Source organism: Dendrobates tinctorius, unplaced genomic scaffold, assembly GCF_039654945.1.
Source record: "Dendrobates tinctorius isolate UK_male_01 unplaced genomic scaffold, ASM3965494v1 ptg000059l, whole genome shotgun sequence".
Classification (NCBI taxonomy): domain Eukaryota; kingdom Metazoa; phylum Chordata; class Amphibia; order Anura; family Dendrobatidae; genus Dendrobates; species Dendrobates tinctorius.
Genome location: NW_027361727.1, coordinates 17,855,210 through 17,881,090, shown reverse-complemented (window position 1 = coordinate 17,881,090; position 25,881 = coordinate 17,855,210). Strand labels below are relative to the sequence as shown.

At 41.7% G+C, this 25,881-nt stretch overlaps 1 protein-coding gene across 2 annotated transcripts in view; it reads left to right on the top strand.

Moving 5' to 3' along the window:
• Positions 1-25,881, top strand: part of PC (pyruvate carboxylase) — a 342,511-nt gene that overhangs the window by 251,862 nt on the left and 64,768 nt on the right. For both annotated transcript variants that reach the window (XM_073578487.1, XM_073578486.1), the window contains exon 10: positions 6,099-6,281. In XM_073578487.1, the coding sequence (XP_073434588.1) occupies positions 6,099-6,281 (183 nt within the window). The remainder of the gene's footprint in view (positions 1-6,098; positions 6,282-25,881) is intronic.

Genomic DNA, 25,881 nt, shown 5'->3' with positions numbered 1-25,881 from the left:
CCTCCGTCTGTTCTCTGGTTTTCCTTCCGCTGCCCTGCTGGTTCTCTGGTTTTCCTTCTGCTGCCCTCCGTGGGTTCTCTGGTTTCCCTGTTGCTGATATCTCCATCAGTGGATGGATCGGTGGTGCACATGCATAGCCATTCACATTTCGACTAGACCTTTCAGAGCCTCCTTCGTGGGATTATTTTGGCATTTCAGAGTCCTGTTCTTGGGATCATTTGGGCATTTTAGAGCCTCCTTCTTGGGATCGTTTGGGCATTTCAGAGCCTCCTTCTTGAGATCATTTGGGCATTTCAGAGCTTACTTCTTGGGATCGTTTAGGCACTTTAGAATTACCTTCTTGGGATCGTTTGGGCATTTCAGAGCCGCCTTGGGATTATTTGGGCATTTCAGAGCCTCCTTCTTGGGATCGTTTGGGCATTTCAGAGCCTCCTTCTTGGGATCCTTTAGGCATTTCAGAGCCTCCTTCTTGGGATCCTTTAGGCATTTCAGAGCCTCCTTCTTGGGATCCTTTAGGCATTTCAGAGCCTCCTTCTTGGGATCCTTTAGGCATTTCAGAGCCTCCTTCTTGGGATCGTTTAGGCATTTCAGAGCCTCCTTCTTGGGATCGTTTAGGCATTTCAGAGCCTCCTTCTTGGGATCATTTAGGCATATCAGAGATTCCTTCTCGGGATCGTATGTGTCTCTACAGTTGGACAGATATTTTAGATCTTCCTTTCCCTTGATCCCTGTGGACACAAATGCAATTACATGGTTATGTTATGTACAGAGTCCGTTGACTGTACAACCACAGACCTGCAGATTCTGCAGGACGGTACCTCTTTTGCATGTTCCAATAATGGTTTTACCGTACTTGGAACATTTCGATTGACAAAATATTAAATCGGGTTATTAAAGCAGTCTTCAGACTTGACGTGCACATCTTATGTAACCATAGGAATGAATAAAAAGTGTATCAAGCTTATTAGAAGCGAGACCGTAGAAGTGTCACACGGCGTGCAATGCTAGTTTAAGACATCGCTATGGTTACAGATTTGATTTGCATACACAATTGATGTTATGCTCCGTATTCAAAGTGTGTGCAAGGACGGTATTATGGCACGTACCGCGTGTTTTGCCGGAGGGGGAGATGACACACATCAGTTTTGGCGACAAAAGATATATAGGAAAAAAACGAAGCCACCAAGTGGTTAATCGGCTGTTGCCGGTGCTCCGTTCTGTAATTCACTCTTTACTTGGCCGTGCCGCTCGCTCGTGTCATTGTTCTCCAGTCCTAACAACACTTCAGATGCCGTGGCTGTAGGACCCATAAATCATGTGTTTTTGGAGTATATGGCTTTGTCAAACGCTCCAGCGCCGTGTAACCTTTCGCCTGCTTGTGTTGTTCTGTAAGATAATGTTTCTTTTCTTGGTTTCTGAAATCTGAACGTCTCTCTCTAGCGTTTATGTGGATGAGTAGACTTTAGCGCCAATTTCTAAGGATAATTGTCCCATTAGTAAATTGCATAAATTCTCGAATGAGATGTTCTCCATGCCTGTGTCCCTCAAACTTACAAGTCACCAGCTGACTTTTATGTCCCCTGAAAGGCTTCTAATATGTTTGGCCAGATATCTAGACTTTTTACGGAATAGGACTACTCTCGTTGATTGTATGTTTGGCCCCTGTTGCATTTTACATGAAAGGTCCCAATTTGTATTTTTTTTACATTATTATTTTACCTTCTGCATAGAGTTGAGCAAAAAGATTTGCAGATACAACGGCTACATCCATAGTCCATGGCTGCCGGACCAAAGCCCTGTGATCCTTCGCCTTCATGCCAGCATCATTGGCATGGTGCCTCTTCTGATTAGTCAGCCCGGTGTAACTCACATCACAACAATGATAACTCGGCTGTGCTGGCAGATTGGAGGAGGTTCGCAAGACTCTGGTCTGGTGGCCACGGACTTTTTGAGGTAGCCACTGGACAAAAACAGCGATATCGCTATAAAGTCACAAGTTATAGCTATATTGCTAGCGATATCGCTTAGTGTGACAGTACCTTTAGTAACATAGTTATTAAGGTTGAATAGGGCTAAGCAACAGCACATGTGAAAAAGACTTGGGTATACTAATAGATCACAGACTAAATATGAGTCAACAGTGTGATGCAGCAGCAAAAAATGCAAATGCAATTCTAGGATGTATTAACAGAAGCATACAGTCTAGATCACGTGAAGTCATTATTGACCTCTACTCCTCTTTGGTCAGACCTCATCCGGAATATTGTGTCCAGTTTCGGGCACCACATTTTAAAAAAGACATCAACAAACTGGAGCAAGTTCAGAAAAGAGCGACCAGAATGGTGACCGGTCTGCAAACCCTGTCTTATGAGGAAAGGTTGCAGGATTTGGGAATGTTTAGTTTGCAAAAGAGAAGACTGAGAGGAGACTTAATAGCTGTCTACAAATATCTAAAGGGCTGTCACATTGTAGGAGGATCAACTTTACTCTCATTTGCACAAGGAAAGACTAGAAGCAATGGGATGAAACTGAATGGGAGGAGACACAGATTAGATATTAGAAGAAACTTTTTGACAGTTAGAGTGATCAATGAGTGGAACAAGCTGCCACGAGAAGTGGTGAGTTCTCCTTCAATGGAAGTCTTCAAACAGAGGCTGGACAAACATCTGACTGGGATGATTTAGCGAATCCTGCTTTGAGCAGGGGGTTGGACCAGATGGCCCAGGAGGTCCCTTCCAACTCTACGATTCTATGATTCTATAAGAGTCCTCCTAGTCTTTTTGTTCACCTCTACTTCTCCATCTCTTAGTCCTCTTTAGCAGTTTTTCAATTAGGTTTAGTCTGTTGCCACTTGGAGGCTGACACGAACAATAAACCTTAACAAAAAGATTGACTCGTTCCCAGCAGCCTATACTACCGGCACCAATCTCCTTAGTTACAATTGTGCTCAAAAGTTTATATACCCCAGCAGAATTTTTTCTTTCTTGGCCTTTATTTCAGAGAATATGAATGATCACACCAAAACTTTTTCTCCACTCATGGTTAGTGGTTGGGTGAAGCCATTTATTGTCAAACTACTGTGTTTTCTCTTTTTAAATCATAATGACAACCCAAAACATCCAAATGACCCTGATCAAAAGTTCACAAACCCCATTTCTTAATACCGTGTATTGCCACCTCTAACATCAATGACAGCTTGATGTCTTTTATGGTAGTTATGGATGAGGTTCTTTATTTTCTCAGATGGTAAAGCTGCCCACTCTTCTCGGCAAAAAGACTCCAGTTCTTGTAAATTCCTAGGCTGTCTAGAACTGCATGCTTGAGATCTCCCCAGAGTGGCTCAATGATATTGAGGTCAGGAGACTGAGATGGCCACTCCAGAACCTTCACTTTTATTCTGTTGTAGCCAATGACAGGTCAATTTGGCCTTGTGTTTTGTTTCGTTGTCATGTTGGAACATCCAAGTACATCCCATGCGCAGCAGTATTTGCTGACAACGTGCTGCATTCGTCTTTCCTTCAACTTTGACCAAGTTTCCTGTGCCTTTGGTAGCACACACATCCCAAAACATCAGCGATCCACCTCCATGCTTTACAGTAGGAATGGTGTTCCTTTCATTCATAGGCCTTGTTGACCTCTCTCCAATTGTAACGTTTATGGTTGTGGCCAAAAAGTTCACTTTTGGTCTTATCTCTCCAAATTACCTTGTTCCAGAAGTTTTGAGGCTGGTCTCTGTGCTGTTTTACGTATTGTAGGCAATATGCTTTGTGGCATTTGTCCAGTAATGGCTTTCTTCTGGCGACTCGACCATGCAGCCCATTTTTCTTCAAGTGCCTCCTTATTGTGCATCTTGAAACAGCCACACCGCTTGTTTTCAGAGAGTCCAGTATTTCAGCTGATGTTATTTGTGTTTTTCTTTGCATCCGAACAATTTTCCTGGCAGTTGTGGATGAAATTTTTGTTGGTCTATCTGACCGTGGTTTTGTTTTTACAGAGCTCCTGATTTTCCATTTGTTAATCACAGTTTCCTGAATGGCATTATCAATTCCTTGCATATCTTTTTGTATCCCTTTCCTGTTTTATACAGTTCAACTGCCTTTTCCCCCGTAGATCCGTTGACAGTTCTTTTGCTTTCCCCATGACTCACTATCCAGAAACGTCAGTGGCTGGATGAAAGATGCAAGAGTCTGTCTGGATCCCAGAAACTCATTCAGCTTTTATGCACACACACTGATTACAGGCAAACAGGTCACAGGTGAGGATGTTACCTTTAGTAGCCATTCACACCCATTTGTGTCAACTTCTGTGCATGTTATCAGGCCAAAATCACCAAGGTATGTGAACTTTTGATCAGGGTAATTTGGATGTTTTGGGTTGTCATTATGATGTAAAAAGAGAAAACATAATAGTTTGGCAAGAAATGGCTTCACCCAACCACTAACCATGAGTGGAGAAAAAGTTTTGGTGTTATCATTCATATTCTCTGAAAAAAGGCCAAGAAAGCAAAAATTCTGCCGGGGTATAATAATAATAATAATCTTTATTTTTATATAGCGCTAACATATTCCGCAGCGCTTTACAGTTTGCACACATTTTTCATCACTGTCCCCGATGGGGCTCACAATCTATATTCCCTATCAGTATGTCTTTGGAGTGTGGGAGGAAACCGGAGTGCCCGGAGGAAACCCACGCAAACACGGGGAGAACATACAAACTCCTTGCAGATGTTGTCCTTGGTGGGATTCGAACCCAGGACTCCAGCGCTGCAAGGCTGCAGCGCTAACCACTGAGCCACCGTGCTGCCCCAGTGGGGTATGTAAACTTTTGAGCACAACTATAGTAAGAAAGCAGTAGGAGAAGCCAAAGAATGAAACAAAAGTACAACCATCCAGAAAAAACAACTAAAATGCACACCCAAACAGGCAACCAAGGGATCGTGCCATTTCCTCCAATGAAGGCTACAAGAGAGCTTTTACAGGGAGTATCAAAAATCTTCATTTCTTAGTCACTTTATAGAGGGGACACAGGAACAATGGCATCCTCTTCCCCCTGGGCTGGTCCCAAAGATCCAGGTATGTGGACATGATCAGCTTTCTTGCAAGACGCCTTAGACTCTCCTGAACCATCCAGATCTTCTTTCCCAGGGTCCCTGCTACCATCAGAATTCATAGACGTTCAATTTAATAAGAAAAGGAAAAGTTCAAACAAAGTTAGAAAACATGAGCGTTGTAGCCGGTGGAAGTCCTACTGCACTCCAGTAGAAGTTTAGAAGGTTGGCATTGTTGCTTTGCAGTGCTGGGGTCCTGGGTTCAAATCCCACCAAGGACAACATCTACAAGGAGTTTGTATTTTCTTCCTGTATTTGAGTGGATTTCCTCCAGGTTCTTCGATTTCCAGATACTAATAGGGAATCCAGATTGTGAGACCCAATGGGGACACTGATAATGTCTGTAAAGCGCTGCGGAATATGTTGGTGCAAAGAAAGCAGGAGCTAGTATAGTTTTATTCTAATTCCAGTGACCTTATTTTTTTCCTAAACTTATCTTAAAGACGACCTGTCACTTGCTATCAATATGGCAATTTTTTTTTACCTATAGTAAATGCTGATGTTCTCCTGAATCTGGCATTGTTTTATTTTTTTTTTATTTTGTTCCTCTCTATTTTTGAGATTTGACCTCCTTTCTATGTAAATTTAGTTTAGTTTTCCAAATGGGTGTAGTCTTAAATAAGACAGATAAATGTTTAGGGCCACACCCACTTGGCTAATAAGTCTTGGTTACGTAAATAATATGTAGCCATATCCCAGGAATGGAGAGGCGGAAAACCACCTCCAGATTCAGGAAAACTGTTTAAATTGGATGATAATTTCACGTTTGTAAAAAGTGGCTTATGAGAAGTGGCTCATAAGTGGAGAAAGAATCAAAATTTTCTGTTTAAAATGTATTACAAAGTTTCTCCTATTTGATTTATGCAAAGTTTGTGACTATACAGTATAAGCTTCCATAGGGCGCTCAGATTATATAAGAATCAGAAGTGTTATATGATTTCTTCCTGTCCATTAATCTCGATGTTTTCGAATTTCCGTTTTCCTGACACAGGTGTTCCGGAGCGGTGAAGGTATGGGCATCCGACTGGACAGTGCGTCGGCCTTCCAAGGTGCTGTGATATCCCCCCACTATGACTCCCTTCTCGTCAAGGTCATTGCGCACGGGAAAGATCAGCAGGTGGCAGCTACAAAAATGAGCCGAGCCCTGGCAGAATTTCGAATCCGCGGAGTGAAGGTAGGATGGAACTAGCTCCCAGCTTGGATATCATTTTATTTTTCTCTTTTTTTTTTTTTTTTTTTCAATTAAGACTACTAAGTAGCATGGAAACCCAGAGGACTGGCCTGCTGTAGGAAAGCGGTCAATGAATCATAAAGGTGCTTCACACAGGCACAACTTATTTTCATAGGTCGCTTTAGAAAAGTGCGTAATGGCCGAGAAAGCGACTAAGTGACGGCTCAGTACTAGGTATCCTACCTGGAAAATAGGACGCGGCTATCTAGAGGATTTACGTAAAAATAGTCAGTCATTATCATTTCTAAGCATTTTCAACTTTTTATGGTGCACAGCCTTCCCTCTTTGCCATCCTTTCTTCCCTCCCCGATTTTTTTTCTTTTATATTTTTCTTTTCCATATTTTTCTTTTGACCCCAAATATTGCACAACAACCAGTCACCCACACTCATACCCCATAAGAACTGAATCCCTCAAATTTTTCTAAACATTCTTCAAAAATAACAAGATGAGCTTTTAGTCACCCACTTCTGCCTCTCCACTGTTCCCCAGGCTTTGTTGACTGGCTGCAGCGTTTTCGTGCTTTAGTTTTGACGTCACCACTGCACTTGGCAATAGCGCTGAGTTCATTGATTGTCAGCAGCGGTTATGTGCAGTAGAATCCTCCATCTCCCGTAACCAATGCATTCAAACTCGAATCGATACTCACTAGGACAATTCCTCGATACTTCGGTTCCTGGCGTTTGCCCAGTCCCCGCTGGTCTCGTCTTCTTTTTTTGGGCCCATCTTGACATACTGGAAATGGCCAACTCTGCCAAGAACTGATCGCACTGGTTACTGGTCTGAGTCAGTTGATGACAGTGTATCAAGACCGCACCAGGAAGTAGAGACCGGTAGGGACTTCTGGGTCAACCTTGGAATGGAATCTTTGGGGGATCTATGAAGGGGAGTTCTCTTATTTTATACTAGTCCAAGCCCCTAATATATTCATAGGCTGGACTACCCCCCTACCGTAAAGGACCAGATTAGCAAATATTACCATGAATATGTTCATTGAGCTAGGAGGCATCCAGTGTGTTTTTTGGATCCTGAGATCGAGTATTATATAATGTAATGTATTTGCTAGAAATAAAATGAAGATTTCCTTCTCTACCTCACATTCCTTGTAGCGAGTCCACAAAAAAAAAAAAATTCCGTCATTGCTTAAGGGATAGAAAATCTCTTCAGCCTCGTCCAGTCATCCTTCCAAAATATTAATGATCCTGCTGAGCCTTCTAGTGATCTAAACTATTAAGATCCTTACTGGCGGCGGTCCTCTCCGATTACCCTGCAGCAAAAGAGGACACAAGCTGCGAGAGATTGTTTTTTTTTTCGTAGTCACAGACCTAAAATTTGTCATACCGTCTGCCTGTCGCTTTGTCATTAAAGACAGATATTCATATTCTCCTGAGTCAATGCTTGTGCTTTACGACATACTTGCGTCCTGGGGGCTTGGGAACACTTTCGTAGAATTTTTAGATTGTTTTCATTTCTGTGGTTATTCCTCCTGGAAATGTTTGAATAAAGTGACCAACTGGGTATTACCATCTCCCTCATCAATTGGGTGTAACCTTGTGAAAAGGCAATCTGCATTTATTTCCCCATGGAGCATTCCGTGGCCTAAAAGTCTCCTTACACAACCTCGGTGTCACGGGGCAGTAGTGGGAAGACAGGAGAAGAGGAACCAGGGGCTTTGACTTTCCTTAACTTGGGAGTACACTTAATGGTAGTGAGGCCCAAGTCCCCGACCTGTCCCTATCTCCTGTTTAGCCCTGAGCTAAACCCCCAACCCCCTCCCCAGGAGGTGAGACAGGGAATAAAATAAACTACACCAAAACTCAAGGAAAAGGTAATACAGACACCTCGGGGTTAAATGAACTAAAAGACAAGACTTGGCTTGCTCTGCTGCAATGCTCCAGGACAACAAAGTCAGTCACTTGAGAACAGCATACAACTGAAGCACCACAGAACTCTGTCAGCTCCTGAACTCCAGCTTGGTTGGTCTCCAAAGAGGAACAATATCACCAACAGTTAGCTGGTGCACCTGGTGAGCTTATGTAGGAAGATGGGAGTGTTTTCCACCTGCATAGATAATTAATCACAATGCAGTAACACCAGCGGCCACCGGGGGGGGACCCTCCAGCAGACTAACTAAGGTTGTAGAAACACCAGCGGCCACCGGGGGCAAAAACTGACATTAACCCCCGATGGCCTGAAAGGAAAAAAGGTTATATATGAGGATCCAGATCTGACATCGATCCAAAAGTGGATCGTGACACTTGGAGATCTCCTTAAGGAGAAACCTTACCCTCTAGAGCCAAAGATATGCCTAGGAATGTATAGAGAGTATCCAGTTCCACAAGAAATTGCACAATGCCAGATTCTAAGTAGACATGCTTCATAATTGTTATTTTAAGGGATTCTGTCAGTGTGAAATGACTGTTCAAACCTAGCACAGATTCACTGTGCACCCTATATGTTGCTAAACCGTTCTGTACACCTTCTTACGGGCTTGTTTTTCCCACCTGTCTCTGCCCCTTCACTGGCTCCTGTAAAGTCAGAACTGTCCATCAAGTAAGTGGGAGTCGATGGAAGCAAGAAGTTTGAAAAATGTGGTGGACCCTCGGCATCAACAAGAGTGCACTGAGCGTATGAGCTTGGTTTGAACAGTCATTTTGTGCTGACAGATTCATTTTAATGTCCGATACTATAATTAAACAAACATGTCAAGAGAGAGATGAAAGTCCACTTTAAATAGGAAGTTTGGATGGAAAACAAGGTTGAAAGGTGCATTGAACTGATTGGACAAGTCAAGGGTGCACCGATCGCCTGTGCTTGGTCTGAACAGTCATTTTGTCCTGATAGACTCCACTTTATGTAAAATACAACAATTTACTAAAACAGCTGAAAACTCACTTTATATAGGAAGTTTGAAAGGAAAAAGGGAAGGCGCAATGAACAGTTTGGCCGCGTCGAGGGAGCTCTGAGCACCTGTGCTTGTTTTGAACAGTCATTTTGTGCTGACCGGTTCCCTTTAAAGTTAAAAAATACAATCATTTACCAAAACAAATGTGTCATGAGAGCTGAAAGTCCTCTTTAAATAGGAAGTTTGGAAGGAAAACAAGGTGGGAAGGTTCACTGAACTGAATGGCCACGTTGAGGCTACGCTCAGGGCCTGTGCTTGATTTGAACAGTTATTTTATGTTGACATTCGATTTAACGTTAAAAAATACTATAAATTACTAAAACACACTTTTAATGCGAAGTAACAAAAAGGTGGGAAAGTGCATTGAACGGTTTGGCCACTTCAAGGGTGCACTGAGTTTTCTGTGCTTGGTTTGACCAGTCATTTCGTGCTGATACTCCCTTTTATGGAAAATACAATAACTTGCTAATTTACTTAAAAAAAAACAAAAAAAAAAAAAACTTGTATTGTGAGCTGAAGATCCACTTTATTTAGGAAGTTTTTTTGTGTGTTTTTTTTTTTTTTTTATTTTTTTATCTACTGAATTCCAAATTAGCAGCAAGGAAATCCTGCCTTCTCATGCTTCTTTGTAATGTTTTGGATCTTCGCCTGTTGTCTTGGAGCGTGTTCAGCTCTCTCCTAGTGTGCCTTCGAAATGTCTGGAAGCATCCTTTAGCTGCTCACATAGATGAATTTTTACAGGGTAATTATTAATTCAGAAATAATTGCAGTTCTGCTAGGAAGAGCTAAATAATTCATTGCACTTCTAGTCTGCGAGTCAGCACCCCATGCAACATCCAGGTTCTGTAACGATGCCCTCGCTCCACCTCCCGCTGCATTATTTAAAGTGTATGATAAGAGCAGACTGATGAGATGCCCCATCCCTTGCTCGTTCTTTCTGCTGCCTTCACTGTAGTAGCTACGCACATTGGGATTATTGTCGTGGCCACTTGGTTCTTCACACTATTAGCAGAGTCGCCACTTTTGTCGTATCCCCCTCTTCTTTCCCCAAATGTGCATTCGTTCCACTCTTTTTTTTTTTTTTTTTTTTTTTTTTTTTACCTCCTACTCCCTCTCCGGTTCACTTTCTGCTCTACCGCATCAAAGATCAGACTGAACGCTATTGATTTTTGCCATCTACAGTATCTTTTTTTTTTTTTTTTTCACTTGTCTCCAGATGAAACCACGATCATCACTAAGTTACTGGAGCAAATCGCCATTGGTCGTACCCTGTGCCCGACACGCTCCGATAGCGCCATCTTTACTGAGCCCTCCTAATTTTCTTTTCCATGCCCAGAAAGGCCATTATTGCTCATCCATCACCCAAACACCTCCAGTATATGCAGCTGCAGTAGCCAGCGGCGAGCTATAACGCTATAATTATATTGTGAGCCTGCTCTATTCTGGATCCCGTAAACCTTAAATTATTATTATTTTTTTTATGTATCTCGCTTTCAAGGTGAATTTTTTTTTTTTTTTTTTTTTTTTGTCCTTTTTGTTTTCCAGTCAAGAGACCAACCTCACTCATGTTGGCACAGCGTCAATCTGCATCTTGTCCGGGGGGTGCCTTTATTACTTATTTGCGAATTCACGCTTTACCTTAATGGCAGAGAAAATTGACGATTTCGATAAAGCACTTGAGTTAATACTACGAGAACCATTTCACTTCCTCCCGTATCATCCGCTTTGGTTTCAGAAGAAGCGACAGACTTTCCTGCCCCACTTTTTTCCCCACTGGACATTTTGTCTTCAAAATTAACTTTAAATTAATAGATTTACAAGATTCCGAGAGGTTGACTTTTAAGGTTTACTCTCGCGGTATCTGATCTTGAATATATCCCTCTCGCGACTTTCTAAAGCGAGCTCATTCAGTAGGTTTTCCAGGTTTGTTTTTTTTTTTTTTTAGAAAAGTTGAAAATGTCATAGTATCAAGAAAGTAATCGACAATTACTCAATCAATGACTTCTTCTGCTGCTCTGGTGATCCCTTCTGGTCCTGCTATAATGACATACCTTCCTAGCCAATCATTGACCAAAGTTTTGACATTTGCATATACGGCACATGACAAGTGAATGGGCGGCAGTGGTCACCTGATTGGTGGACTGGAGATCATCACTGAAGGACCAGCTGGTAATGCTGGAGTGACCATGGATTTTTAGAATCGTAGAATGTTGGAGTTGGAAGGGACCTCCAAACCATCTCAGACAGATGTCTGTCCAGCCTCTGTGTGAAGACTTCCATTGAAGGAGAACTCGCCACCTCTCGTGGCCGCCTGTTCCTCTCATTGATCACCCTCACTGTCATAAAGTTTTTTTTCTAATATCTCATCTGCATCTTCTCCCTTTCAGTTTCATTCCATTGCTAAGTAAGTAATGGTCACCTTTTCTTTTAACAAGTTCAACTCTTGCCCTACATTTCAAAATTTTAAAGAGTGCCTATCACCAATCTGGGGCTTCCCTTATTATTTCATAAGAATGAGAAATCCAAGACTGGTGGTTTTCCTAAATATAAGTTATTGTCAATATTACTCAGAAAGGGTCCTCACCGCCCTTCCCTCCCGTAAGGGGTGGATTAGTGCCAAGTGCGAGAGCTCGCGCTTTTACCCCGAGAAGGGCCGTTGAATGTTGAGATCACACTCTACATCACGTGATCCTACAACTCGGATGTTCCGTCCCAACTATTGGTAGAAAATCCTGTGGGATCATTTTGAGTGGTTTTGACATCGAAAATATTGTTTTGCCAGCCCCAAATTGATGATGAGTTAATGCGTGACTGTGGGAAGAAAAATATGAGGGAGGCACACTTCATAAGGCAACAACTCATGTTTGGGTGAAAGTAGTAAGTGTCCCTTGTGATGACTGAGGCACATCTTTGATTGTTTTAAGGACACACTTCAGTCAAGTTTGTCCCAGGGAGCCGCCGCTGTCAACACTTATTTTTTTTACCGGATCCACTCAAAGCTCCTTTCTGGAATCAAGTGATGGGTATAGAAAATGGAGGTCTGGAACGTTGCGCTTCTGGTGTAAGTGAATGGATGAGTTCTATGATGAACAGATGACTTTTAAAACTATAAAATTGGTTAACGTGTTTCAGGGTGAGACTCGCTCCTTCCCTGGGGATAATGTAGTTGCTGCTACTACTAGTAATTTGTCCTGAGGAAGGGGTCAGTTTGACCCAGAAATACATCAACTTTTAAAAAAAAAAGTAGGCAAGTGATCTGTTCGCCACGGAACTCATTCTTTTAATCTACACTTGTAGAAGCGCTGCATTCCAGACCTGCATTGTTCAGTTGGTGATAGGTACTTTTTAACCTGGTATCACATTCTAAATGTTGTTCTTGTAAGGTTGTATATGAATCATATATGTCTTGAGTGTAATATTAGTGTTGGGTCAGATAGTGGCTTGTTTCTTTTCCTTATGCTAGAATTTCATAATGCTGGTACAAAGCTCAAAAGAAATGTCCTGGTAGGAAAGATAGAGGAGACAATTGCTATTTCTTCTTTTTTTTTTTTTTTTTTTTTATCTATCACAGTCTGTGCTTGGGGAAAAAAAAAGTACTATTTTCACTCTGGCCATTGAGGCTTTTTAGACTTTAACTTACAATTGTTTCAGGAAACAACACATGTGCATAGCCATAAGCTTATCTTCTGTATTGAAGCATCTAATAAAGAGGGGGAACAGGAGAGTTGTGACATCAACTATTGTGATTTGTGACTCCTGTGTTATCAGCTGTTTAGAGGCGTGTTGTTTTTCATCGTAATCCTGCCTCTACGGAAAAGGAGCCTCTTGAAAACTCTTCCTGAAAAAAGGACAGAAGGACAGGAAGTAGGGAGTCTTAAAAAAAAAAAAAAAAAAAAAAAAAAAAAAGTGACAATTTCAAGACTGCAATTTCTTTTTCTTTCTTTTTTTTTAAATGTTGAAATATGAAAAAAAAAAATGTGCCAAATTGTAAGAAAAAAGTACATATACCACATAAAACATTTAAACAATAGGTCATTTTCTGATAACTTCCGAAGCTTATTAAAAGGGTTGACCGGGTTCGGGGTTCAAGTCTTTGTGATTGTAGACTTGAGTCCGCACAGCATGCAGTGTGCTCGCTTGTCAGGATTCTCTGTTTCTGGGAACAGTAAGGCGATTTGCATACAGGTATTCATGTGCCAACAAGATATGCACGGCCTCGCTCAATATAAGTGAATTTAGCGAGGCCATGCATGTCTAGTCGGAATGTGTCTGGAAATATGCAAATCACATACACACGTGGTCAAAATTGTTGGTCCCCCTCGTGTAATGACAGAAAAACCCACAATGGTCAAAGAAATAACTTGAATCTGACAACAGTAATAATAAATCAAAAATCTATGAAAAATGAACAAATGAAAGTCAGACATTGCTTTTCAGCCATGCTTTCACAGAATTGTTTTGAAAAATAACTCATGAAATAGGCCTGGACAGAAATGATGGTTCCCCTGAATATAATGTGAAAAAAGGGACCTGTTGCATCGCGGTGTGTCCATTAATTAGCATCACAGGTGTCTACAATCTTGGAATCAGTGAGTGGCCTGTATAGAGGCTACAGATACTCACTGTGCGGTGACACCGTGTGTATCACACTCAGCATGGACCAGAGGAAGCGAAGGAAAGAGTTGTCTCAGGAGATCAGAAAGAAAATTATAGACAAACATGTTACAGGTAAAAGTTATAAGACCATCGCCAAGCAGCTTGATGTTCCTGTGGCTACAGTTGCACATATTCAGAAATGTAAGCTCCATGGGACTGTAGCCAACCTCCTTGGATGTGGCCGCAGGAGGAAAATTGATGACAAATCAAAGAGACGGATAATACGAATGGTAACAAAAGAGCCCAGAAAAACTTCTACCCAGATTAAAGGTGAACTTCAAGCTCAAGGAACATCGGTGTCAGATTGCACCATGCATCGTTGTATGAGCCAAAGTGAACTTCATGGGAGATGACCAAGGAGAACACCATTGTTGAAAAAAAATCATAAAAAAAGCCAGACTGGAATTTACCAAACTACATGTTGACAAGCCACAAAGCTTCTGGGAGAATGTCCTATGGACAGATGAGACAAAAATGGAACTTTTTGGCAAGGCACATCAGCTCTATGTTCACAGACAGAAAAATGAAGCATATCAAGAAAAGAACACTCTCCCTACTGTGAAACATGGAGGAGGCTCTGTTATGTTCTCTGGCTGCTTTGCTGCATCTGGCACAGGATGTCTAGATTTTGTGCCGGATACAATGAAATCTCAAGACTATCAAGGGATTCTAGAGCGAAATGTGCTGCCCAGTGTCAGAAAGCTTGGTCTCAGTTGCAGGTCATGGGTCTTGCAACAGGATAATGACCCAAAACACACAGCTAAAAACACCCAAGAATGGCTAAGAGGAAAGCATTGGACTGTTCTGACGTGGCCCTCTATGAGCACTGACCTAGATCCTGTTGATCATCTTTGGAAAGAGCTGAAGCATGCCGTCTGGAAAAGGCAACCTTCACACACGAGACCACTGAAGCAGTTTGCTCTTGAGGGGTGGCCAAAATACCTGTCGAGAGGTGCAGTCATCTCATTAACAGTTACAGGAATCGTTTGATTGCAGTGATTGCTTCATAAGGTTGTGCAACAAAATATTAAGTTAAGGAACCATCATTTCTTTCCAGGCCGATTTCATGGGTTTTATTTTTTTTAAAATTCTGTGGAAGCATGGCTGAAAAACAATGTCTGACTTTCATTTGTTCATTTTCATAGATTTTTGATTTATTATTACTTTTGTCAGATTCAAGTTATTTCTGTGACCATTGTGGGTTTTTCTGTCATTAAACGAGGGGTAGCAACAATTTTCACCACGTGTGTACTTGCGGTCACATGACTTTCCGGCACTGGAGAATCCTGACTGCGCGCACTGTGCGCGCTTTGAGAAATCGCAAGTCTGCAGTTACGTACAATGACTTAAGCCCCGATCCTGGACATCCTCTTTTAAAAAGTGGTTATTGGATCTAGTAGTGTATTGTGTGGGTAATCCAGTGATATTGTGAGGAGGTCGGGGTCTAGTAATACTTGGTAATTTATTTATGAATTCTCACATTTCGGTGAGCTCAGTAATTGCACCTTAGCAGCTTTCGCCCATCTGTGTGATTTGCATATTTCTGTGGATATTACTTAGCACAAGATTGTTAATATGGCCAAATAGCTTACAGTGCGCAGTATTGGAACCCCTAGCTGTGTCTCCTGCCTTGTATCAACACTTTACAATTAATGAGGCTCTACATTCGCCTTTGGCTTTATTTAGGTGATTCTTAAATAGAACAACTGTAAGAACATGCTAAATATGTTGAAGACCTAATGACGCCATTACGCCCCTGCTGTAAATTGTCGGTCACAGAACATTATATCGTCTCTAGTAGATCAAGTTGAAGGTCAAGTCATGGACTTTGGAAGTGTTTTCTAATATCCTATAAGTATAGTAATTATTTATGAGCTCATGTATGGGAATGTATATAGAAATCAAAAAATAATGGGATATTTCAGGCACCACAGGACCACTGTAGATTCCTACACATCTGACCATTTAATATTTTTCCCATACAAATTAGTCCAACTCTTACCTCTCTGCAAGGGTATCAGTCAGCAGGTTTTTGTCTGCATGATGTAGGGGCTGAGACCCTGATTCCAGTGAGATGTCACTTGCCGGACTGCATTATTGTCCTTTTTATACTATCACTGTTTTTGCTGCTGCTGATCTAGCACAGCTCAGAATGCCGAGCCCTGTTTAACCCCACCCACGTCACTGATTGGCAGCTTTCTGTGTGTACTGCACATGGACAGAACACAGTTAACAGTGGTGTGGGTGTGGTTACACAGAGCAGGACTAGGAGACGCGAGGCAGCTAGTCCTCCAGTGATAATCTCCTGGTTAGAAAAAAATAAAATTATTGAAACAATTGGAATCGGGCACTCAGCTCCCACATCACGTTATTGAGTTACATAGCAAAACCTTATAGATTCCCTTTAAAGAACCAGTATGGAAAAAGTTTTTTTTTCCATCTTTGCACCTCCAGCTGATGGTCTATAACGCCTCCTATTTTCTTCTCTTCAGCCTCCATATAGATTCCTAGATTTCACTCTCCATTTTTTTTTTCCTTACATCTACAGTAAATCTCAAAGTGCATCATAATAGCGTAACATGGGCAGCTAGAGCCAGCAACATTTCTGCTTGCTGTAGGGACAGTGCGATAATACTTCCCTCTCTATTTTTCTAGAATAAGGTGTTATATCATGTGTGAACAGCCAGGTAGGCTGAACTGTCGTAATACTTAATTATAACTGTGTGTCAGGAGCTGTATAATAATAATCAGTAACTGTGATAAGAGTTTATGTAACCCTTGACAAGAACTTCAGAGGTATGAGCTATGCATTTTCATCATACAGTCAGATCTGGTGATTGAGATGATGACACCATTCAGAAACCATAAAATAATGTAATTCCATGGGCATCACCGTGTGATAACATGTTCCAACTTACACGTAAAGTCGATTATCTTTGCATCATTCATGTGGAATATGTCAAGAGGAAGGGTCAGAAAAGACACAACTGTAGTTACAGAGCACAATACCGGAGCACAATAATCAGCTTACGTGAATCTAGAGCCACTCCACTATTTACACGATGTGAGCAGAATACAAGCAAAGCGCTAAACAGGCGTTGTGATTTAGTGCACTAGGAGACAACCGCTTGTCTAAACGGATCAAAAAGAGACATTTTTCTCTTGCTTGTCCCCCTATCCTTTCTAATTCCACTTCTAATAACGTCTGCAGTGACCAGAGGTTGTTGGTTTAATGTCAGCAACAACTTTGCTGTCTACATTTTTTTTTTTTTCTTCCAAAAAACCTTTATAGGGAGTCTCTTGGCAGAAAATGACTGTTCAAACCAAGCACAGGAGCTCAGTGCACCCTTGGCATTGCGTAACAGTTAAGTGCAGCTTCCCGTCTACTTTTCGCATTTTCATTTATATCCACCTTACTCTGCCTCCTTTTAAAGCCAGAGCTTGCAATCAAGAAAGAAGATGGCAGAGACAGATCCAGAACAAACCGGTGGGAAGGTGTACAGAACAAGCTTGGCACGGCTGAGCAGTTCAGAACAGTCATTTGTGCTTAGAAAAAACTTCACTAAAGGGTATCTATTTTTCTGCTAAGGCCCAAATACTGTTTGCTTTAAATTGGTAAAGATGTAGAACTTTGCACACTAAGGCAGGAACGGAAAAGGTCTGCAGTGTAACTGCACTTTCAAGTGACTTCAGACTAAGATAATAACCTGTCACGTGTGTACATGAGGAATAACACTATTTCCAGCTGTTATGACTTTTGTCCTGCATTTGTTTGCAGTATTTCACCCTGCACTAGAAGCCACAGCAGTTTAGCCTTGTGCCTTTCTGGTTTAATTTCTCTCCAGCTTCATTCTCCATAGAGTTTTATAGGCAGCAAGTGTAATTTGATTGGTCACTACAGACAGACCTGTAGACACATTGCAGCTGAATGGTGCTGTGAGGAGCGACGTACTGGAGCATGGGGCTGTGAGGAATTATATACTGGAGCATGGGGCTGTGAGGAATGATATACTGGCGCATGGGGCTGTGAGGAGCAATGTACTGGAGCATGTGGCTGTGAGGAGCAATGTACTGGCGCATGGGGCTGTGAGGAGCGATGTACTGGAGCATGGGGCTGTGAGGAGCGATGTACTGGAGCATGGGGCTGTCAAGAGCAATGTACTGAGCATGGGGCTGTGAGGAGCGATGTACTGGAGCATGGGGCTGTGAGGAGCGATGTACTGGAGCATGGGGCTGTGAGGAGCGATGTACTGGAGCAATAGGGCTGTGAGAAGCGACGTACTGGAGCAATAGGGCTGTGAGGAGCGATGTACTGGAGCAATAGGGCTGTGAGGAGCGACGTACTGGAGCATGGGGCTGTGAGGAGCGACGTACTGGAGCATGGGGCTGTGAGGAGCGATGTACTGGAGCATGGGGCTGTGAGGAGCGACATACTGGAGCATGGGGCTGTGAGGAGCGATGTACTGGAGTGTGGGGCTGTGCGGAGCGACACACTGGAGCATGGGGCTGTGAGGAGCGACATACTGGAGTGTGGGGCTGTGAGGAGCGACATACTGGAGCATGGGGCTGTGAGGAGCGATGTACTGAAGCATGCAATCTGAGACAGCAGCAGAAGGGTTGCCAATCCTCATAATGTGAAGAGAAGTCGGAGTGTACTGGCTTTAATATAGGGAACATAAGGAAGCGTTGCAGGGGTGGGTCGGTGAGTTGAGGAGAGAGCACTCCTAATAGGAAAAGCTGATGGGAAATGTAGTCTGTAAAGAGTAATGCCCTTGACTAGGATGTATAACCTGCAAAAAATGACTTCTGGCTAAATAATTGATGAAACCTAAACTTTTAATGAATATTCCTGAAATTTTGAAGGTTTTTGGATCGGGATATGTATCAACCTCTTTAAGATGATTTTTTTTTTTTGCTTCTTCTCCGTTTGCACTAGCAGATTTTGTGCCAAATTTATCAAAATGATGAGCGATGTTTGATTAACTTTGCTCCTTTTTTTTTTTTTTTTCTTTTTGCTTTATTTGTGCCTTTTTATGTACAATGTTTCATGTTAGTCTTCAACTAAGCAAATAAAAAAAAAAAAATTAGATATCTTACTCCACTGGGGTACAATTGTGCAAAAAATGTTGCAACGTTTCGGAAAAGACTCAAATGTTGAAGTAGTCGAAAACATCTGGATGATGAAATCGGAGCTGATATTGACCGAGGCTGAATTACCGTAAGTAGCAGAGAAAAAATAGAAGGTTTTTAAAGCGACATGTTTATGAAAGTATCCTGCCGCCCTTCTTAGCAGCAGATTGGCATTGTAATTTGTTGTTTCGCCTCTGATCTTCAGGTACGTAGGGATTTTGCATCATTTCTGGTCCAGTGTTTGCAGTTTTGTGGAAATATCGGATTTTTTTGTTTTCTTGACACCGTACATTTAAATCGACTTGTTTCATGGTGTCTGTATGATGCCGTCACCCTGATAGACTCGTTTTTACTGTTTGAAAAGTGCGAATTTTGTTTCTTTTCTAAATGTGTTGAGCGCAACGACTGAGCGAGTGACAGCGACGCATGTTGGTGAGTCAACTTGTGTGTGTTTGATTGACGAGCCTTCTAATGAAGGATGACATTTCTTAAATGCTTCTTAAGGCTGAGAAGGCTGATTCCTGCTGCATCGGAGCGGAGGGCTATCATTAACGTGAAATATCAAACTCCTTTCACATCAGTGCCCTCCAACACAACGTGACTGCTGAAAGTCACGGCGAGGTGTATGTATAGTCAATAATACCAAATTGTACTAGTGTGATGAAGTCAGAAAGATCGTGAGATGTAGATCGGTAAACCCTCACACAGAGGAGCGTTAAACTTTTTTTTTTTTCTCAACAATTTGTACTTGTGTGAAATTGTTGTATTATATTGTAGCTTCACATTTTTGATCCTTTGGAGGCATTTTTCATAGGAGGAAGATGTAGAGGGCTAGGATGTGGAGGAGGATGTAGAGCATGTTGTGGAGGAAGAGGTAAAGGAGCAGGAGGAGGTAGAGCATGTTGTGGAGGAAGAGGTAAAGGAGGAGGAGGAGGAACAGGAGGAGATAGAAGAGGAGGAGGTATAGAGGATGTGGAGGAGCAAGTAGAGGAAAAGGTAAAGGATGTGGAGGAAGATGAGGAGGTGGAGGAGGAGGATGTAGAGCATGTTGTGGAGGAAGAGGTAAAGGATGTGGAAGAGGTAGAGGAGGAGGTATAGAGGATGTGGAGGAGGATGTAGAGCATGTTGTGGAGGAAGAGGTAAAGGATGTGGATGTGGAAGAGGAGGAGGTATAGAGGATGTAGAGCATGTTGTGGAGGAGCAGGTAGAGGAAGAGGTAAAGGATGTGGAGGAGGAGTAAGAGGTAGAAGATGGAACAGGAGGAGATAGAAGAGGAAGAGGAGGAGGTATAGAGGATGTGGAGGAGCAAGAAGAGGAAAAGGTGGAGGAGGTACAGAGAATGTGGAGGAGGGGGAGGATGTAGAGGAGGTTTTGGGAAGAAAAACGTTTTTTTGCAATAGAGTTAAAACTTTTGCTTTTATCAGCTTCTACAGCTTTTACGTTTCCCTGTACATAGCTGACAAATATAGAGCAGCCGAGCACACCTTCTGGGTTTGCATGGCAGCTTGACGTGACTAAGAATTTGCTTTGTAACCCATAGTTAATGTTAACAGGTAATATATTTTTAGTACTGAACAGTACGTAGCTGGCTATGGAATGAGTTAACAGTGGCTCGGTGAGCTAGTTTGAACGGCAGAGTCTGTAAGCCTTGGGGCCTATTTACACAATGATATTCAGCACATGCACTGAAAACTGACCCATTTAAAGTTTCTAAGCCAATCCAAATGTTCAGTTTTCAGCATACGGCTTCTCCTTGAATGTCCATATGCCCAAAGTCAGTGGGTTCTGCATGCTATGTACGATGATATATAGAGGCTGCAGAAGCCATAAACGGATTAATACTCGCCGATTTTCAGACAAATGCACCAATTTTCTTGGTTGGAAGCTTTCAAAGACAAAACAGAACTCATTACCTATCAGAAGTAAAGGGGTCGTCCGATTTCAGAAAATTCTAGTCCTTGAGTGCAGTTTATTATTATTAAAAAAAAAATAAAACAGTGCCTGACTCTTTCGCTGAGTCTCTGCCGCCGCTCCCTATGTCTAATATTGGCTGCATCACTGGCATCACTCCGACAGCGTTAGTAGCCAATCTCTGAGCTCAGAAACTCTGCCCGTGTAGCGTGAACGCCCCTTTTGGAACTACCGAGCTCACTTATTGGTTGTCGATGCGACGTCAGGATTGTAGACCGTATTGGACACCAGGGGCCGCGGCGGAGACTCAGCGCTGGACTCTGGGGACAGTAAATGAAGCGCAGTTCATTTAACAACAATTTTTGCTCGGGATTTTCTGAAAGGTAACAACCCCTTTAATTTTTTTTAATTTTTTTTTTTTACATGTAGCTCATTAAAAAAAATTGTGACATTTCAGGCACAAAGTAAGCCAAGTAATAGATGGTGTAAACTACAACTAGACGGTCTGAGGATTCTCCAGATTTATCACACAGCAGGAACCACTGTGATAGATTTTGCTCGTTCCGAGTCTGTTTAGTCCCTGAATTAGACAGAATTGATAAATCTGCTCCAATTATGTTTTGTACAAAGAAGAATGTGCCGGGCCCATTCTAGAATGTGGGTCAGATTTATCAATGTATTTACTCCGTATATAACCTTCCGCCTGAGTCCCATATTTATGACGCTCCTGCTCCACTTTTTCTGACAAGTACAAATGTATCGGGAACGGTGTTGTAACTTCAGAGATGTGAAGATTTATGGAAAGTTTCCACCACTTTTTAGTGGTGAAACACAACATCCTATAAGTAGAGGAGTAAACTTTTATTAAAGGGAATCTATCAATAGGATTTCACCCCCCAAACTATTTATATGTCCATGTAGCTCTTTCAAAGACTAGTCCGGCAATACCTTTACATGACCGTTCTGTTCCTCCATTACTGAGAAATCAGTGTTTGTATCGATATGCAAATAAGGCTGCAGAGCTAACGTAGATCTAAAGCATCGGTCACTCCAGCTCTATTCCCCGCCCAGCTCCGCCGCCTCTTCCTTGATTGACTCCTCCTTTCATTGAAGCCACACAGCACTGAGGCAGTCAGTTCAAGCAGGAGGTGGGGAATAGAGCTGGAGTGACAGACTTCAGATCTACCACAGTTCTTTAGCCACATTTGCATATCAATTCAAACGCTGATTTCTCAGTAATGGAGGAACGGACCAGCCATGTACAGGTATCACTGCACTTGTCTTTGAAAGAGCTACATGGGCATATAAATAGTTTGTGGGGGGTGAAATGTTGCTGATAGATTTCCTTTAACCCCTTAATGACCACCGATATGCCTTTTAACGGCGACAGTTAATGGGTCTTATTTCTCAGCACCGCTTTTTAACTCTGCAGGGAAATAAGTGTATAGTGCCCCATAGCGTCTGGAAATCTCCGGGGTCTTGGCTATCGGGGGGCAGCTGAGACCCCAGAGAACATGATTCGATAGTTTTTTACCGTCCCCAGTTTTGTGATCACTGTTATTCACCGAATAAGAACAATTGCAAAAAAAGTTGTTCCATTCATTTCTTTCCTCTGACATGATTTAGAACATCAGAGGAGAGAGAAATGGGGTCCCCTGAGCACCCCCTTTGGTACCTCCACCATCCCCATTCCATTATTGTTCCATTTTTTGCAGTTAGGGTTCGAGTTGGGGTTAGAGCTAGGGTTAACGTTGCGGCTAAGGTTAGGGTTGGGACTAGGGGTGTGTTGGGGCTAGGGGTGTGTTGGGATTAGGGTTGGAGTTAGAATTGGGGGGTTTCCACTGATTAGGTACATCAGGGGGTCTCCAAACGCTACATGGCGCCCACCTTCGATTACAGCCAATTTTGCGTTCAAAAGTCAAACGGCGCTCCCTCCCTTCTGAGCCCTGCCATGTACCCATACAGTGGCTTTCCCCCACATATGGGGTATCGGCATACTTATCAAATTTTGTGGTCCATTTTCTCTTAGCCTTGTGAAAATAAAATTTATTTTAGACCCAAACTTTTTTTTTTTGTGTGAAAAAAGTTAAATGTTATATTTTTCCTTCCACATTGCCTTAGTTCTCATGAAGCACCTGAAGGGTTAATAAATTTCTTGAATGTGATTTTGAGCATCCTCAGGGGTGCAGTGTTTAGAATGGTGTCACTTTTGGGTATTTTCTATTATAGTGACTTCTTAAAGTCACTTAAAATATGAGGTGGTCTCTTAAAAAAAAAAAAAAAAAAATGGTTTTGTCAATTTTGTTGGAAAATTCAGAAATCGCTGTCAACCCTTATAACGCCCTAACAAAAAAATATTGTTTCCATAATTGTGCTGATGTAAAGTTGATATGTGGGAAATGTTATTTATTAACTGTTTCGTGCGATATGACTCTCTGATTTAAGGGCACAAAAATTAAAAGTTTGAAAATTGCAAAATTTACACATTTTTTGCCAAATTTCCATTTTTTTTCCATAAATAAATGCAAGTCATATCGAAGAAATTTTACCACCATCGTGAAGTACAATATGTCACGAAAAAAAAGTCTCAATCAGTTTGATCACGTTCACACGTTGAGTATTGGGTCAAAACTTTACATCCGTATGTGATCTATAGTATACGCCAGCCTTATGTTAATAAGACAGGGGTAGAAAATTCCTTTAATCAAAAACTTAAAAAAAAAAAAAAAATAGTTTCAATATTTTAACATCTTTGGAACCATGAAATGTAAGACTTTTTGTATTTTTCCTACTGTAGTTGGGGGAGTTGCACATTTTTCACCCAAAAATACCAACTAAGGTTGTAGAGCGTTGTAGTTTGGAGGCTGTGAGTTTATACTTTTAGCTGGAAATTATTTATTGTAAAGTCAATTTAGCCACCTTACAAATTCGTTTCCACCAGTTCAACCCCAAAATATTGCCGAGGACCAGGGTGATTTACCCATACTGGTTTTATGAGTTGTTGTTTTGCATAATTTGCCCGAAAAAGGTCACCTCCAACCTGCAATGGGTTCTACGACCAATCTGCAATGGGTTCTATGACCTTACTTGGATATTCCCTTATAAAAAAAGCTCGGGGGGTAGCCGCCCTAAGGGTTCAATCACGCATCGGACCAAGTCTTATCATTGATTTTTTTTTTTTTTTTTTTTAATCAAGAGTTTGGTCTTGATTTCATCTCAACAAAAAAAAAAAAAAAATTCTTGGACCTTTCCCTACCTAGGCTTCCCTGGTGGTGTCCGATATTCTTTCCCCCCCCATAGACTTGCATTGACTATTTTGACCCAACACTTGGACCTATATTGGACATGGCGGTCTGTGAAAGATCACTTACATGTGAACAGCCCCATTCACTATTCTAGCTACAAATGCTATCCATGAAAACACAGAGAGGATTTCTACACATAAAAACAGACTTGTGAATGAGTCCTAAATGAGCTTTGTACTCCACACTCGGAACCTCAGGGGCGGGCAGTATGTGGTCTATGGCTGTCTACTGCTTAGCTCATCACAATCTCCGGTTGGAGCCGGTCGTACACTTGACCTTTCCCTAACATTACTGATATTCGTAGGGTTGGTATAGTACTAGTCCATTAAATTTTTGTTTTATCCCCCAATAGTCTGGTGTCAGCCCTAATTGTTGATCGTGATCAAGTCTTTTCTTTACTAGACCTGGTACGTTCTCAAAATGTTAGAAAGCGTCTCATGGAAAGATAACCTGAATTGGCTACAGTATGGTAACCATACGGTAAAGGTGAATATAGGAAAGGCACAGCTGATGCAGTACACAGCAGAGCATTCATGAACACTGATATTTTATTTTTAAATTTTTTTTGTTTCAATCTTATATTGTCTTAATTTCCTTTTTTTTTTTGTTTTTTACTTTTAGCTGATTTTTTTGGCTGGATTTTGTGTTTTTTTTTATTTTTTTTTTTTACTTTTAATTGACTTTTTCTTTTTGGCTGGATTTTGGAACGCTGATGTCTTCTCACTTTAGCTCCCCTGCAGGGTTTAATAATGAAACTCTTCTTCGTGAGCTAGCCTGGGGCACTTTTAACTGCTTTGTAGGACGCATGGACATTTTAAAGATCTCCCCAAAAACCAAAAAAATCCATTAAAATAAATCACATTGTGTAACAGAGGCAGCGAATGCTGAAAAAAACTATTACTCCCAATATCGCAAAAGACGACAAGGTACAATTCAACGCTGAAATTTACAGCATGGCTGAAGCCGATAGACGAGACGAGTATAGATTGAACTGGCATCTGAAGCATACGCATGGACTGTATGGTGTAAAGGGGCGCCCGGATGTACCCGGACAAGGAAACATGGAGAAAACATTCTGATGCCTCTCGTCATAAAACACCCTCTTACTTTTATACTTGTATATAAATTACGTAAATTTAATAAGTACCAAAAAAAAGTCACTTGGTAGTGGTCAAAGCACAAAATAAAAAAATCAACTTTTAAATACCTCGCATTTATAGGACCCTACTCACACTGGCCATTTGGAGACACCAATGTCATTCTTTCAATATCCAGATCACAAATCGCGGCCAGTAACCCTGAATTTCTCAATGGTTTACAAGTTCTGCACTTCCCAGATCGATCAATTCGAAGAGAGCAATCCTCACCAGAGCATTTATTCTACATGCAAAAGGAAAACGAGCAATGTACTCTAAAAGGACAATCTATAACGATCTAGCTTGACTCCAGTTTCGCCAGCCCAGCTTCTTCAGGGGCACCCAAGCAATACAGTTAGAAGTTCAGGTTTGCTGGCCGATGTTCATGATCTAGGTATTGGGAGAAGGGCAGATGGGTAGTATTTAACATCGAGCTGGGTTCTACCTACCTGCATGTTGAATTTAAAGTTGACTAGTATATTTTTACATTGACTTCTAAAA